The sequence below is a fragment of the Bison bison genome, unplaced genomic scaffold (genome assembly GCF_000754665.1).
Source record: "Bison bison bison isolate TAMUID 2011002044 unplaced genomic scaffold, Bison_UMD1.0 scf7180017864184, whole genome shotgun sequence".
Taxonomy (NCBI): Eukaryota; Metazoa; Chordata; class Mammalia; order Artiodactyla; family Bovidae; genus Bison; species Bison bison.
The window spans coordinates 540,861-553,934 of NW_011494756.1; the positions used below are offsets into that span (position 1 = coordinate 540,861).

Sequence of the window (13,074 nt, forward strand, 5' to 3'; positions counted from 1 at the left end):
GCTGACCACATGTGAGGAGTGATGCCTCCCCTGCTCTGACTCATTCAGTCCCCACTGCGGTCCTACAGCATTGGTGGGGGTTTAGGCGACTCATTGGAAAAGCCCCTGATGCTGGAAAAGATTCAGGGCAGGAGGAGAAGGGGGCGACAGAGGAGGAGATGATTGGATGGCATCACCGACTCGATGGACATGAGTCTGAGCAAACTCGGGGACATGGTGAAGGACAGGGAAGCCCGCTGTGCTGTAGTCCATGGGGTCACAGTCGGAGACAACTGATCAAGCGAGCAACAACAGTGAGTGAGGAGGTATGGATCAGCTTAATTACCCAAGGTCACCGGCCAAGACGCACTCGGGGCAGAACCGGAATCCAGGCCACGTGTATCATCGTAAGCCAGCCAGGGTGGGCTGGCTGAACAGTTCATAAAGCACTTTGGGGTGTATTTATTGGTCTTTCCATTCTCTCCACAGATCTGTATGAATCTCAGGTAACCCATACTTCTAGGGAAAGGGGGCCATTCTCCTATGTTCTAATTCTTTGAAGATGATTATGCATACACAGGAGAGAAGGGGATAGCAGGAATGTGTGTCTCCCCTGATAAATCCCTCCATCTCTGCTCCCCAGGGGCATCAGCGTTATAGTACCTGTGGATCTCCCCAGAGATAGTTTACCCTTATATTCTCACGGGTTTATATTCTGTATAAAGTGAAAGTGAAGTCGCTTAGTCGTGTCTGACTCGTCGAGATCCCATGGACTGTAGCCTACCAGGCTCCCCTGTCCCTGGGATTCTCCAGGCAAGAGTACTGCAGTGGGTTGCCATTTCCTTCTCTATATTCTGTATAATTCTCCTTAAAAAAAAAAAAAAAAAAAATCACTCGGATTTCCCTGGTGGTCCAGTAGTTAAGGGGAAATGGTTTCGATCCCTGGTCCGGGAAGATTCCATATGCCAGAGCAACTAAGCTTGTACGCCATGACTACTGAAGCCTGCGTGCTCCAGAGCCCGAGTGGCATGACTACTGAGCCCTTGATCCAAAGTGCTCGGCAACGAGAGAAGCCTCTGCTCACTGCAACTAGAGAAAGCCTTCGGGCAGCAACCGACCCAGCTTAAAAAAGGGAAAAAGAAAGAAGAACAAGATCCAGGTGGCGGAACCCGATGTGCACTGAAGTACCCTGCTGCATGTCTTCCCCTCGGGTGCGCCTTTGTGGCTTCACCTACCCGCGCTCCTCTCAAGCCGGACACTCCCTGACGACGCTGCTGTTTGCCTCTGGACGAGTTCGGTTCTTTCTCGGGCCCCCTTTTCGGTGTGGTGCATCTTTTGAAATCGTTCCCTCTATGGTGTGAGTTGTTCTCTGCTGTGTGTATGTGCGTGTTCCTTCTGATCACTCGGAAGACCCGTTGTCAGCCAGCAGTGAGGCAGATAGGCACCATCAGCCCCGATCAGGCTCAGAGAGGGGCAGTGACCTGCCTGCAGTGGCCCAGCCTGGGAGGTGTGAGCCAGGACCCAGCTCAGATGTGCGGTCCCAGGCTCCGGCCAGCGCCTTCTCCGTAGGGCTCTTTATGGAGACAGCAGCAAGACCTGCCTGCCAGGAGTGGGGTGGGGGTTCAGCCATTGTGGCAGGATCCGGAGGCACATGGCGGTGTTCTGTCTTGGAAGGGTTGGGCTGACACCTGTGTAAATAGGTCGGCGAGGGGTCTGGGGGAGGTTTGTGAGCCACCTTGGAGACTGTGGGAGGCAGTGGGAGGCAGCTGCAGATGATGGGGTGAGAGGCGATGAAACGTGGCCCTGCCGGGCACTGGGGAGGAGGGAAGAGGTGAGCTGCTTAGGGAACCCAGGGAGCTGGCAGGGGTGGGGTGGGAGGGGAGGCTCAGCATGCTCGATGCTTGATTTCCAGCTGCATCCCCGGGAGAGGATGAGAGGGAGTGGAGAGGTAGGGGGAGATTGTTCTAGGGGATGGAAAATTCAAGGCTGGGGGAGCGTCTCCAAAAGAGATGGGGTGGGGATTTTCCTGTGGTCAAGGGGTTAAGACAATGTGTTTTCACTGCAAGGGGTGCAGATTCAAATCCTGGCCGGGAAGGAAGATCCCACAAGCCATGTGGCACAGCCGAAAATAAAGAGAGAGAGATGGGGGTGGGCTGATCGAGGGCCGCCGCCTTCAGGAAGACAGGCGGGGAGAGAACCTGGACGATAACCTGGGGCCAGGAGAAGAGCACGCCCCTTCAGGGGGTGGGAAACGCACACCTGTTCCCAGCCGCCCCACCCGGCAGCCTGTTCATCGGGAGCTGACTGGGCACCTGGCTGCCCGGGAGCGGGCACCTGGCAGCCACAAGGACAGGGGTTTTCAGTCGCCCGCTCTCGGGGAGGGGTGCCTTTCCCAGTGGTCTGTGCTGCTCCCCAGTGGGCTCTGCCCGCCCAGCCCCCCAGCCGCATTGCCCTAGCCCACAAAGGTTGTCCGGCCACAGCCACCCTTCTCCTCCCCAGCAGGCCGCCCTTGGCCTTGGCGGCTGGTGAGTCTGCAGAGCTCTGTCCTGGCCCTTCTTCCTCCCGCACCCCGAAGGCCTCCTAAGCCCAGCTCCCCAACCACAGGGAGGGGGAAGTGGTGGCACAGACCCCAGCCCAGTCACCATCTTTCATACACGTGCATCTTTTGCAAAACGCTTGCCAGTCAGAGGCAGAACGGCTCTTCCCTTTACACAGGGGCAGAGATAAGCTCATAGAGGGCAGGGGATGCACTTCAGCCCTGCTGGGCTCAGTGTCCCACCGCCCCCCCCTCGGTGTCCCCACCCCTACAAGGGAGGCTGGAGCCATGGGGAGGCCGAGGATGCCAGTCCCAGCTGCCCAGACACTGCCCTGCTTCCCTTCCTGGAGGCTTGGGCCCTTGGATCCCAGAGGGGCACGCCTGTAGGGGGAGGGAGGCCCGACTCTCATGTGTTCCCACACAACCTGGGCCCAGCTGCTAACAGGGCACTTCCTGCCCGGACCCCTGCCCAGCCTTGCCCACCCACTAGAGCTCCATCTGCCTCACCAGCCTCATCTGGAATCTCTTCCTTCCTGTCCATTCTAAGAGCCCCTCATCGAGTCCCAGGCACACCCCATGCTCTCCTGCCCGTGTGGTTTTGCTCTAGAATGCCCTGCTTGAATCTCTCTGCCTCCCTCCCTCCCCGCTCCTCCACCCTTCCAGGCTCTGCTCAAACCCCTCCTCCAAGCAGCCTTCCCTGATTGGTCCCCTTTCAGGGGTGAAGAGGACAGAGAGGGAAGACCAGCTTGTAGGGAAAAGGGCACTGGCTGTGGGCCAGCCTGGGCTTCACCAAGAGACCCCCAAGAGACTGGAGCGGCTCAGCATTCACACCTCTGTTTCTGTTTTTGCCTCACTGTGTGGCTTTGCAGGATCTTAGTTCCCGGGCCGGGAATTGAACCTGGGCCCTCAGCAGTGAGACTGCAGGGTCCTAAACACGGGAGCTCCTGGGAGTCCTCCGTAAGTCCTCTGTGGATGGAGGTGGACTAAAGAGATGAGAAGAGGAAGGAAGACCAGCTTGGTGTTTGATCTGTAAGACGCATGGTTCCCGTCCCCTCAGAGCTCCAGTGGTCATCTTGAGGGGTGTCCCGGGCTGAGGGGTCCCTTTGTCCCATCTTGGGTGGGAGCAGGGGCAGGTAGAGGCCCCTGGCCTCTCCCCAGGGCTGGGGCTGGAGCATGGAAGTCAGGTCAGCACCCTGCACCTGGTGCCCTAGAAGTGGGCTGGGAGCGAAGGCTGAAGCGCTGGGTCACCGCACTCAGAAGTCCTCCCCATCCCAGGGCCGTCCAGTGGAAATCCACTAACCCAGACAGTCCCAGGCCACCCGTGGGCACCTCGCTACACTGAGGCCGTCTGGTTAGCAGGTCAGCCCCTGGGCTGCATGCTCCCCTTTCCGGGGCCGGGCCTTGGTGACATTGTGAAGAGCTGGCCCCTCTTCCCTGGCAGAATTGAGGCAGCATTTCGGGAGCAGGCAGGTCTGGAGGCCCAGCAACCTGGTCCTGGCAGGACCCTAACCCGATGTGTGACTCAGGCAAGTCCCTTGGCATCTCTGGGCTCCAGTCCCTTCATCTGCGAAAAGGGGATAATTAACCCCGCTTCATGACATCAGACGGGGGCTGCCGAGGAAGGGCTCTGCACCTGGCCCTGGAAAGGGCGGACCTCCATCCTTGGTCTCCTGTTGGACGCTGCACCCTGAAGGAGGCCTGGGGCACCATCCCAGCCCCTCCCCATCCTCTATGGACCTCTGCTGGGTCTCTGTTGGTCTCTCTGCCCTGAACACACTGAGAGAGGGACCTGGGACAGCCCTGCCGGCCTCTCAAGTCCCATCTATCCAGAATAGCTCCAACTCCCAATATCTCACAGGCAAAGTCTCCGCGCTGATGGCCTGAAGTCTTTTGATAGATACTCCGTGGAAATTGGGAGAAGGCAATGGCACCCCACTCTGGTACTCTTGCCTGGGAAATCCATGGACGGAGGAGCCCGGTAGGCTACAGTCCATGGGGTCGCACAGAGTCGGACACGACTGAGCGACTCAGCAGCAGCAGCAGCAGCCGTGGAAACCATTCTCCTGGATTTCTTCAAGTGGGACTTGGATGGACTCTCCGATCCCAACACCCACCTCCCTTGGAGCTGGACTCAGCCGTGTTGCCTCTGGACTTAGTCAGGACCTACTGTGTCCAGCCTCCGTGTTGGGCAGAAGGGAACTGGCGGAGGCCCCGGACCCGGGCCCACACCACGTGAGCCTGGTTTGGAGGTAAATAGATGACTCTGCACACACAGGGACAAGCGCTTTCCAGTCCTTGTCTGGAAAGTATCAGTTGTACTGATACTCTGTACAGTACTTTTCCCAAGTGTTGCTGGATTCAGGGCCGCTCTCGGTGGCTCGGGATTTTCTCCATCAGTGGATGCTAAGAGGTCAATTGACTCAGGCGACTAAAAGGTCAGGTGACTCTCCAGGTGTGCCTGTGTGTGAAGCGACACCCTCGTTCCGGAAAAGGTTGGAGGCTATGATGTAATGATTCCCCCAATTCACAGGTGGGAAGAGAGAGGCAGAGAGAGGCAATTACTTGTCTCAAGCCCCAGGGACAGAGTCCACTCCAGAACCCACGTAGGTGGGTGGCCGCTTCTTACATCTGGGTCTTGGGTCCTGGGTGAAAGGCTCTTGGAAGATCCCGGCGCAACCCCAGGGACCAGATGCAACAGTCAGGATGGAGGCAGGCCTGAGGGTGAGTGGGCACAGGTTCTGCCCGTGGCCCAGCAACCCTCCCTGCCTCCTTCTGCCCTTTTGCCAGTGGCCTGGACCATGTGACCAGCTGGCGCTGTGTTTTCACAGCCTTCACCACTCTGCTCTCCCTGCCCCGACGTGGTCCTTCATGCCGCCAGTCAAGCAGCCCATCTTCTCCTGTTTTAAGAATATGGGCAGTGAAGAAGGCAGATTTGATGCCTCTGACTCCTGTGCCGGTTTATGTCAGAAAGCCTGGCCTTTCCACCCAGCACTGCCCAGCCGCTGACCACGGGCCATTTCAACATCCTCCTCCTCCCTTGGTTTGCCACCCACAAAACTGCATTCCCAGTTTTCAAAGCTTGTAGAAATGAAGTCTGCTCTGTGAAACAACAGCCACCCAATCACAGTGCTCGCCGGACGTCTTCCCCATTGGGTGCAGACCTGGCAAGGACTCCTGGTGCCCACGGTGCCCTGCAGCCTGGCAGCCCCTTTTCACTTCCAACAGCTTGTGCCAGCCGCCTCCATCACCTAAGTCCATCTGGAGGCTTGTGGTCCAGCCAGAAGTCAGACCGTTCTGTAGCTCAGGTGGCGATCTTCACCCACTTTTAAAGGATGAGATCACTCATGGCTGGGAGAAGAATACAGTAACTTATTAAAGTTTACTTGTTCCCCTTTTAATGTTAAAAAGAGAATAGAGAGTGCAGGTCTGAGCCTCAGGAAGGCCTGACCGATCAATATCAACCCTTATAAAAAGAGACAGCGAGGGACTTCCTGGTAGTCCAGTGGCCAAGACTCTGAGCTTCCATATTGGGAGCCAGGGGTCCTAGGACCAATCCCTGGTCAGGGAACTAGATCCCATACAGTGCAACAAAAGATCGAAGATTCTGAGTACCGCAACTAAGATGCTACACAGACAAACAAATACATATATTTTTTATTATTATTTTAAAAAGAGATCCAGGGGTTGGAGGAGCCAGGGGAAGTCCCAGCAGTGTGGGGGCAGGGAAGAGGAACACTGATGAATCCCAGGGTCGGGGATGCATGGGCAATGATCTTTAGATCCCTGCCCTGGACCTGAGGCTCAGGGAGTAGCCACCTGTGCCCTTTCCAGACCAGAGTCCCATTCCTTCGAGTAGAGGGCAAGTTACTGAGTCCCTGCTCACTCTGCTAGCCACACAACAGGCCTGTGAATCGGGTGACAAGGTGTTAAGGCAAGGAATAACCAGCAGATCGAGAAGATGGAAGCCTAGCATCTTAAAATAACCATCTTACCGGGGTCTTATCGGTCCAGTGTCTTTTATAGAACATAGAGGAGGAAGAGGAGAGGAAGTGAAATACAAAGGCCATTAATCTTGCAAATACCTCCTGTTATGGCCAGTCTCAGAGAGGGGATGAGCTAATTTCTTCTTTCTTTCAATCATTCACGGGTGGACAGGGTCAGGATGACTTCCTGAACACTCTTTGGTTCAACATTCAGGCAGAGGGGCAGGGCTCCCCAGTGCAGGCCGTTATGTATGGACACCATCCTTTCAGTGAACAAAAGCCACGGGAAGAAAAGGTTAAAGAAATACAGATCCAGCAAAGACTCAGATTCGGTCCTTCCCTGTAACAGACACGCTGCTTCAAGCCGTCGTCAAGGCTCAGAAACCACTTCCCCACTTCTGTCTTCTCTTCTTTTTTGGGGTGTTCCTGTCCTCACCTCCCAGCTCACCCCTCCTCTCGCACGCCACGTGGCCTTCCCTCTGCTCCCTCCTTTTTTTCCTCCTTTTTTCCTCCTCCTTATCTTTTCCTTCTTGCTCAGTTAGGGAGCCACTGGGAAGGTTTCCTTATTTCCTCTTTTGGCCTCCTGCTTGGGACATTTACTGCTTCAGCAACCAGCTCTCTGCAGAATCTCTGAAAAAGGCACCACTCTCCCCTCAGTGAGCCCGTGATCTCTGGCGAGTCTAAAACCCCTATCCAAACACTGATGCTGAATAGAACTCACCACTTATGGCTGAAGATAGACCCCCCCCCCCATCCCAAGTCCGCTGGGCCCGGCCAGAAAGGGATAACTGTCTCCTGTCTTTTTCTTTTTGATATGATCTCATGTTTTCTTGTAGAGAAGTTGCAAGAACTGGGCCCCCAAAAATTCTCATGTCCCCGTAACTCAGGTTCTGGGATCAGTAACATTTGGCATGTTTTGCTTCTCTCTCTAGATAACAGACAGAGACAAATAGATGTGGTTTTGAGCTATAGAAAGATAGTGATTTTTTTTTTTGTAACTGCTGGAAATTAGGTTGCAGATACCATGCCTCTTCGATCCTGAATATCTCGATGTATTCCCCAAGAACAGACTTTCTTTTATGTATCCACAGTACAGTTTTCAAAATCGCCAGTGTAACATCAGTGCAGCTCTGCGATTTCATTTATGGCTTACATGTACACTTTGCCAATCGTCCGCACAATGTCATTTAGGGCTGTTTTCCCTCCAGGCCAGGATCAAATCCAGAGCTGTGTGTGGCTCAGATGCCCCATCTCTGGTGTCCTTTAATCTGTCCGACTCTTTGAGTCCCCATGGAGTCCATGGAATTCTCCAGGCCAGGATACTGGAGTGGGGAGCCTTTCCCTTCTCCAAGGGATCTTCCCAAGCCAGGGATCAAACCCAGGTCTCCTGCATTGCTGGCGGATTCTTTACCAGCTGAGCCACAAGGGAAGCCCAACAATACAGGAGTTGGTAGCCTATCCCTTCTCCAGCAGATCTTCCCAACCCAGGGATCGAACACGGAAGGCTACAGGGGTGATGTGTGTTAGTATCTCATTGCTGCTATAACTTAGCAAGCTTAGTGGCTTACAAAAGCACAATTTTATTGTTGGGTTGGCAAAAAAGTCCATTCGGGTTTTTCCATAAGTTGGTATGGAATATTTTAGTTTGGAAGTTTGGAAGTCCAAAAGGGGCTTCACTGGGTTAAAATCAAAGTGTTAGCAGAGTCTGTTCCTTCTAGAGGTTCTAGAGGACAATTGGTTTCCTTGCCTTTTAGAGCCACGCAGTCTGTGGCTCATGACCCCTTCCTCCATCTTTAAAGTCAGCATCTCATGATCTTTAAATCTCTCTCTGACTCTTCTGCCACCCTCTTCTGTCTTTTAAGGACCCTTGTGATTACAATGGATCCACCCAGGTAACCCAGAACAATCTCCCTGTTTTAAGATCCTTCCTTTAATCACATCTGCAAAGACCCTTTTGACATATAAAACAACATATTTGCAGGTTCTGAGTATTGGGATATGGACAAGCCACCATTCTGTCATTTCTTGAACACTTGCTTGCTTTCTGGTATAAGAAGATGTCCTGGGTTCAGGCTTCCAGGATTCCCTGAGAATCGGGGTAGAATACCCCGATTCCTATAGAGAAGCTTCTGCTCCCTAAATTCTGAAGCCCCATGCCCTCCAGCCAGCCCCTCTGGAGTCCTCCAACCTGAAAGATACACTTCCCCATCTGCTTCCTGCCCTACCCTGGCTCCTGGTTTACACCTCAGCTCCTTCATTTGTAATATGGGACTGATAATATCTCACTGGGCAGTTGTGAAAATAAAATAGATGACCTAGGAAAAAGGCCTGACCCAGTGCCAGGCAGAAGGTAAATACCAGCAAAGGCGTCTTATCAGTCCTCTCCTAACTGTGCCCCATCCCTTCTTCTTAGGTCCTCAGATGCATGTTCTCTGTGTTATTTTAATATTTTATTCCTTGCCTCCTCTTCCCCATTTCTGTTTCTCTTGTCATCCACTCCCCATAGTCACACCTGCTGATATACGTAATATCTCACCTTCCAACCCATCTTGCAGGCAGTTAATACATTATGTTTTTTAACTTTTAACAAATGTATTTTAAATACAAAATGCTTTTCAGGAGTCCACAAGTTTTACATCTTTAAAAAAGCGACGTAATTTTTAGGATTCAAAAATTCTGTTCTTCAAAAGAAATGACTAAGTGTTTTCTTCTGTGGTTTCAAACTTTCTACACGCAACTATTTGACTGTTCTATGCTACCCCAGACAGGCCTGGCATAACTGAACTGCTTATGTGTTACTGACTTTCCCAAAAGAAAGTTAAAAAAGGAGTTTGCAGTAAATGCAAATCTCTCATACAATGTTTAATGCAATATCTAACACAAAAGAAGATTTAAAAAGATTATTTCTTTCCTCATTTGATTTGCCAGGAGTTAATGTTCTGTAAAAGCAAAAAAAAAAAAAAAATCATTTACAAACTGTAACACTGAGGGTTCCTTTTTCACTCAAGATGTTTACTACTCAAAATGACAACAATTACATCTGTAAGAATATAATAAAAGGGATGGAAAACAGCAATGCAATCGACAAGTGTAGATGTTAAATACGATTTTTTAAGGGTTCTTTTTACGGAGTAGGAAGGATTAGAAGCTTGGGAAAATCCAAAATTTGAAAAAAAAATAAATAAAAGGAAAGAGAAAAAGATGTCCTCAACTGCGACCCCTCTGTTTATCAATAGCGTCTTGGGCTGTAGGACGGAGCGCTTGACCATGATCTGTATCGACTACAGTAAGGAGAAGGGATCTTCTGTACCGGTCATCACAGTCTTCATACCTGTTGTGCCCACGATCACACCCTCCATCAGAGTAAGAAACTCGGCTCTGCCACCTCCTCCGCCTCCGCCACCATGGCCACCACTACAAGGCGGGCTGCCAGTGTATATGTGCACTGCTGTAGGTATGTGGCCCTCTGGGTGACAGAACAGTCCACCAAACTCTCCCACCATCCAGTTCCGGTCCATTTGCCCTTTCCTTAGCTTCCCTTGAGTCATCTATTCTCTCGAGATAAACGAAAGCATATCCTCGGGATCGTCCAGTTCGCTGGTCATGAACCGCACTGCCGCCACTCAGTGGTCACACACGCTGAGGGGTTCGCCCTGCTGCCTGTATGTCTCCTCCGGCTAGACGCTGGAGAGTGACGTCGGCTCCTTCGGCGCCAGGATCCTGGTGCACCGGATCTACTTCGAGATCGCCTCTGTGGCTTCAACGTTGTTCTCCCCTACATCATTCATGCCGGCCAGGTGCTCCCCAGAACTAAATAAGAAACAAGCCTTGGCTTGAGAACCGATGGCCTAATCAACCCACTAACTGGACGGTGGGGAAGAGGAAAGGGCCAGCAACAACGGCCCCTCCACTCATGCTCTGGCAAAAAGGCGCCACTGATGCATTATTTTAAAAATACATGGCAGAAAAGTATTTTGTTGTTGTTGTTATTCAGTCACTAAGTTGGGTCTGATTCTTTGTGACCCCCATGGACTTCCCGCAGAACACCAGGCTCCTCTGTCCTCCACTATCTCCCAAATTTGCTCAAACTCATGTCCATCGAGTTGGTGATGCCATCCAACCATCTCATCTTTTATCATCCCCTTCTCCTCCTGCCTTCAATCTTCCCCAGCATTAGGGTCTTTTCTAATGAGTCAGCTCTTTGCATCAAGTAACCAAAGTATTGGAGCTTCGAGTTCAGTATCAGTCCACCCAGTGAATATTAAGGATGGATTTCTTTTAGGATTGACTAGTTTGATCTTCTTGCAGTCCAAGGAACACTCAAGAACCTTCTCCAGCACAATTCAAAAACATCACCTCTTCAACACTAAGCCTTCTTTATGGTCCAACTCTCACACTGGTATACGACTACTGGAAAAACCATAGCTTTGACTATATGGATGTTTGTTGGCAAAGTGATGTCTCTCCTATTCAGTACGTAGTCTGCGTTTGTCATAGCTTTCCTTCCAAAGAACATGCGTCTTTTAATTTCACGGCTGTGGTCACCTCCTACAGTGATTTTGGAGCCCCCCCCCAAATAAAATCTGTCACTGTTTCCACTTTTTCCCCTTCTCTTTGCCATGACGTGATGGGACTGGATGCCATGATCTTCGTTTTTTGAATGTTGAGTTTTAAGCCAGCTTTTCCACTCTCCTCTTTCACTTTCATCAAGAGGCTCTTTAGTTCTTCGATTTCTGCCATAAGGGTGGTGACCTCTGCATATCTGAGGTTGTTGATGTTTCTCTTCGAAATCTTGATTCCACCCTGTGATTCATCCGGTCTGGAATTTTGTATGACATACTCTGCATACAAGTTAAATAAGCAAGGTGTTGAGATACAGACTCGATGTACTCCTTTCCCAATTTTGAACTAGTCTGTTGTTCCATGTCTGGTTCTGACTGTTGCTTCTTGACCTGCATACAGATGTCTCAGGAGGCAAGTAAGATGGTCAGATACTCCCTTCTCTTTAAGAATTTTCCACAGTTTGTTGTGATCCACACAGTCAAAGGCTTTAGCATAGTCAATGAAGCAGAAGTAGATTTTTCTGGAATTCTCTTTCTCCTATGCACCCCAATGTTCATAGCAGCACTATTTACAACAGCCAAGAAATGGAAGCAACCTAAACGTCCATTAACAGATCTGTATTTGGGGGAGCAGCAATCAGAGCAGAAAGGTCTCTGTAGATGCTCATCCAAGCCCTCACATTATACTGCAAAACTGCAACCCAGACAGAGTGAGGAACTTGAGCAAAGTCCCAGGCACAGGTTGGGGCTGGGGGAGGGCAGCGGAGTTTAGAACCCAGACTCCCACTCCCAGGGCTCTCCTAGGTCCCTGATCCAGCACAGCTGCAGAATTAAGTCTGACTTGACCCCCGAGACCCGATGGATATTATGTGTCCAACTCCCCCACTTCCGGCTACCAGGTTCGCTTGCACTCTCAGTTTCCTCATCCTCGAAATGGGGGCAGGAACAGCCTTTCCATCACGAGTGTCAGAGACCTGGCAGAAGAGCTGGTCCCACTCACCGGGGCCCCATCACCCAGAAATCTGGGACTGTGCTCTCGGCCAAGGACGTGCGTGTGGGGGCGCGTTAAGGTGCCCACATCCTGCTGACGCTGCCAGGGCACACCTGGGGCACACCCGGGTATGGGATGCAGCCCGGGGGCGGGGCTTGGGCTCCGGCGTGAGCTTCACCTCTTGGCCACAAGTCCAACTCGGCACTCAACCGGTGAAACTTCCCGCTGGAGCACCCCTTCTCTGCCCCGTCGGCCAGCGATCATCCCTCCTGGCCCTGTTCCAGCCGCACCCCTGGGTCTGGTCCCATTGCCACGAGCTGCTTCGAGAAGGAGGGCAGCTGGAGCCGGTCCTTCGCGGGCGCGGCTTTCCTGGGTCTCTACCATGTGGGGGTGACCCACCGCCTGAGGCAGCCAGCCCGCGCCTCCTCCGCAGCGCCAGCCGCTTCTACGGCTCCTCGTCCGGGGCGCTCATCGCCGTCAGCATCGTCAGCGGTCTGTTTGTCGGTGAGTCCGGGGACTGACTGCGTGGATCAGGAGCGCAGGGAGCATCGCGGCTTACCTGCCCGAGTCGAGGCTGATTCCAACCTGAGAGGGTGGGAGCGGAGAGGAGTGTCTCAGGGAGCCTGGCTCGGTGCCCTGCGCTCCCTACAGCCAGCCTGTTCTCACTTAATCCTTATGAGAACCCCTAGGACGGGGGACCACGGGCATCCCCATTTTCCAGAGGATAAATCTGAGGCTTAGAGCCTGGAAAACCGTTCCCAAGGTCAAGAGGCTGCACAGAGCATTTATTCATTGATTTATTTATTTTAATATTTATTTATTTGGCTGCTCCTGGCCTTAGTTGTGGCATACAGGATCTTTTAGTTGCAGTGTGTGGGATCTAGGGATCCCTGACCAGGCATGGAACCCAGGCCCCCAGCTTTGGGAACCCAGAGTCTTAGCCACTGGACAACCAGGGAAGCCCCCTGCACAGAGTGTTTGAAGGCAGTGCCGGACACAGAAATTCTGAGCTGGAGTTGGAGA

General features: G+C 52.3%; 1 protein-coding gene across 1 annotated transcript in view; it reads left to right on the forward strand.

Annotated features, from left to right (window-relative positions):
- Positions 1-1,151: 1,151 nt before the first annotated feature.
- The window catches only part of PNPLA5 (patatin-like phospholipase domain containing 5), a 22,970-nt gene continuing 11,047 nt past the window's right edge, over positions 1,152-13,074 (forward strand). The window contains 5 exon segments of the mRNA XM_010843689.1: positions 1,152-1,336; positions 9,735-9,861; positions 10,180-10,295; positions 12,336-12,460; positions 12,463-12,555. Of these exon segments, the coding sequence (XP_010841991.1) occupies positions 1,152-1,336; positions 9,735-9,861; positions 10,180-10,295; positions 12,336-12,460; positions 12,463-12,555 (646 nt within the window).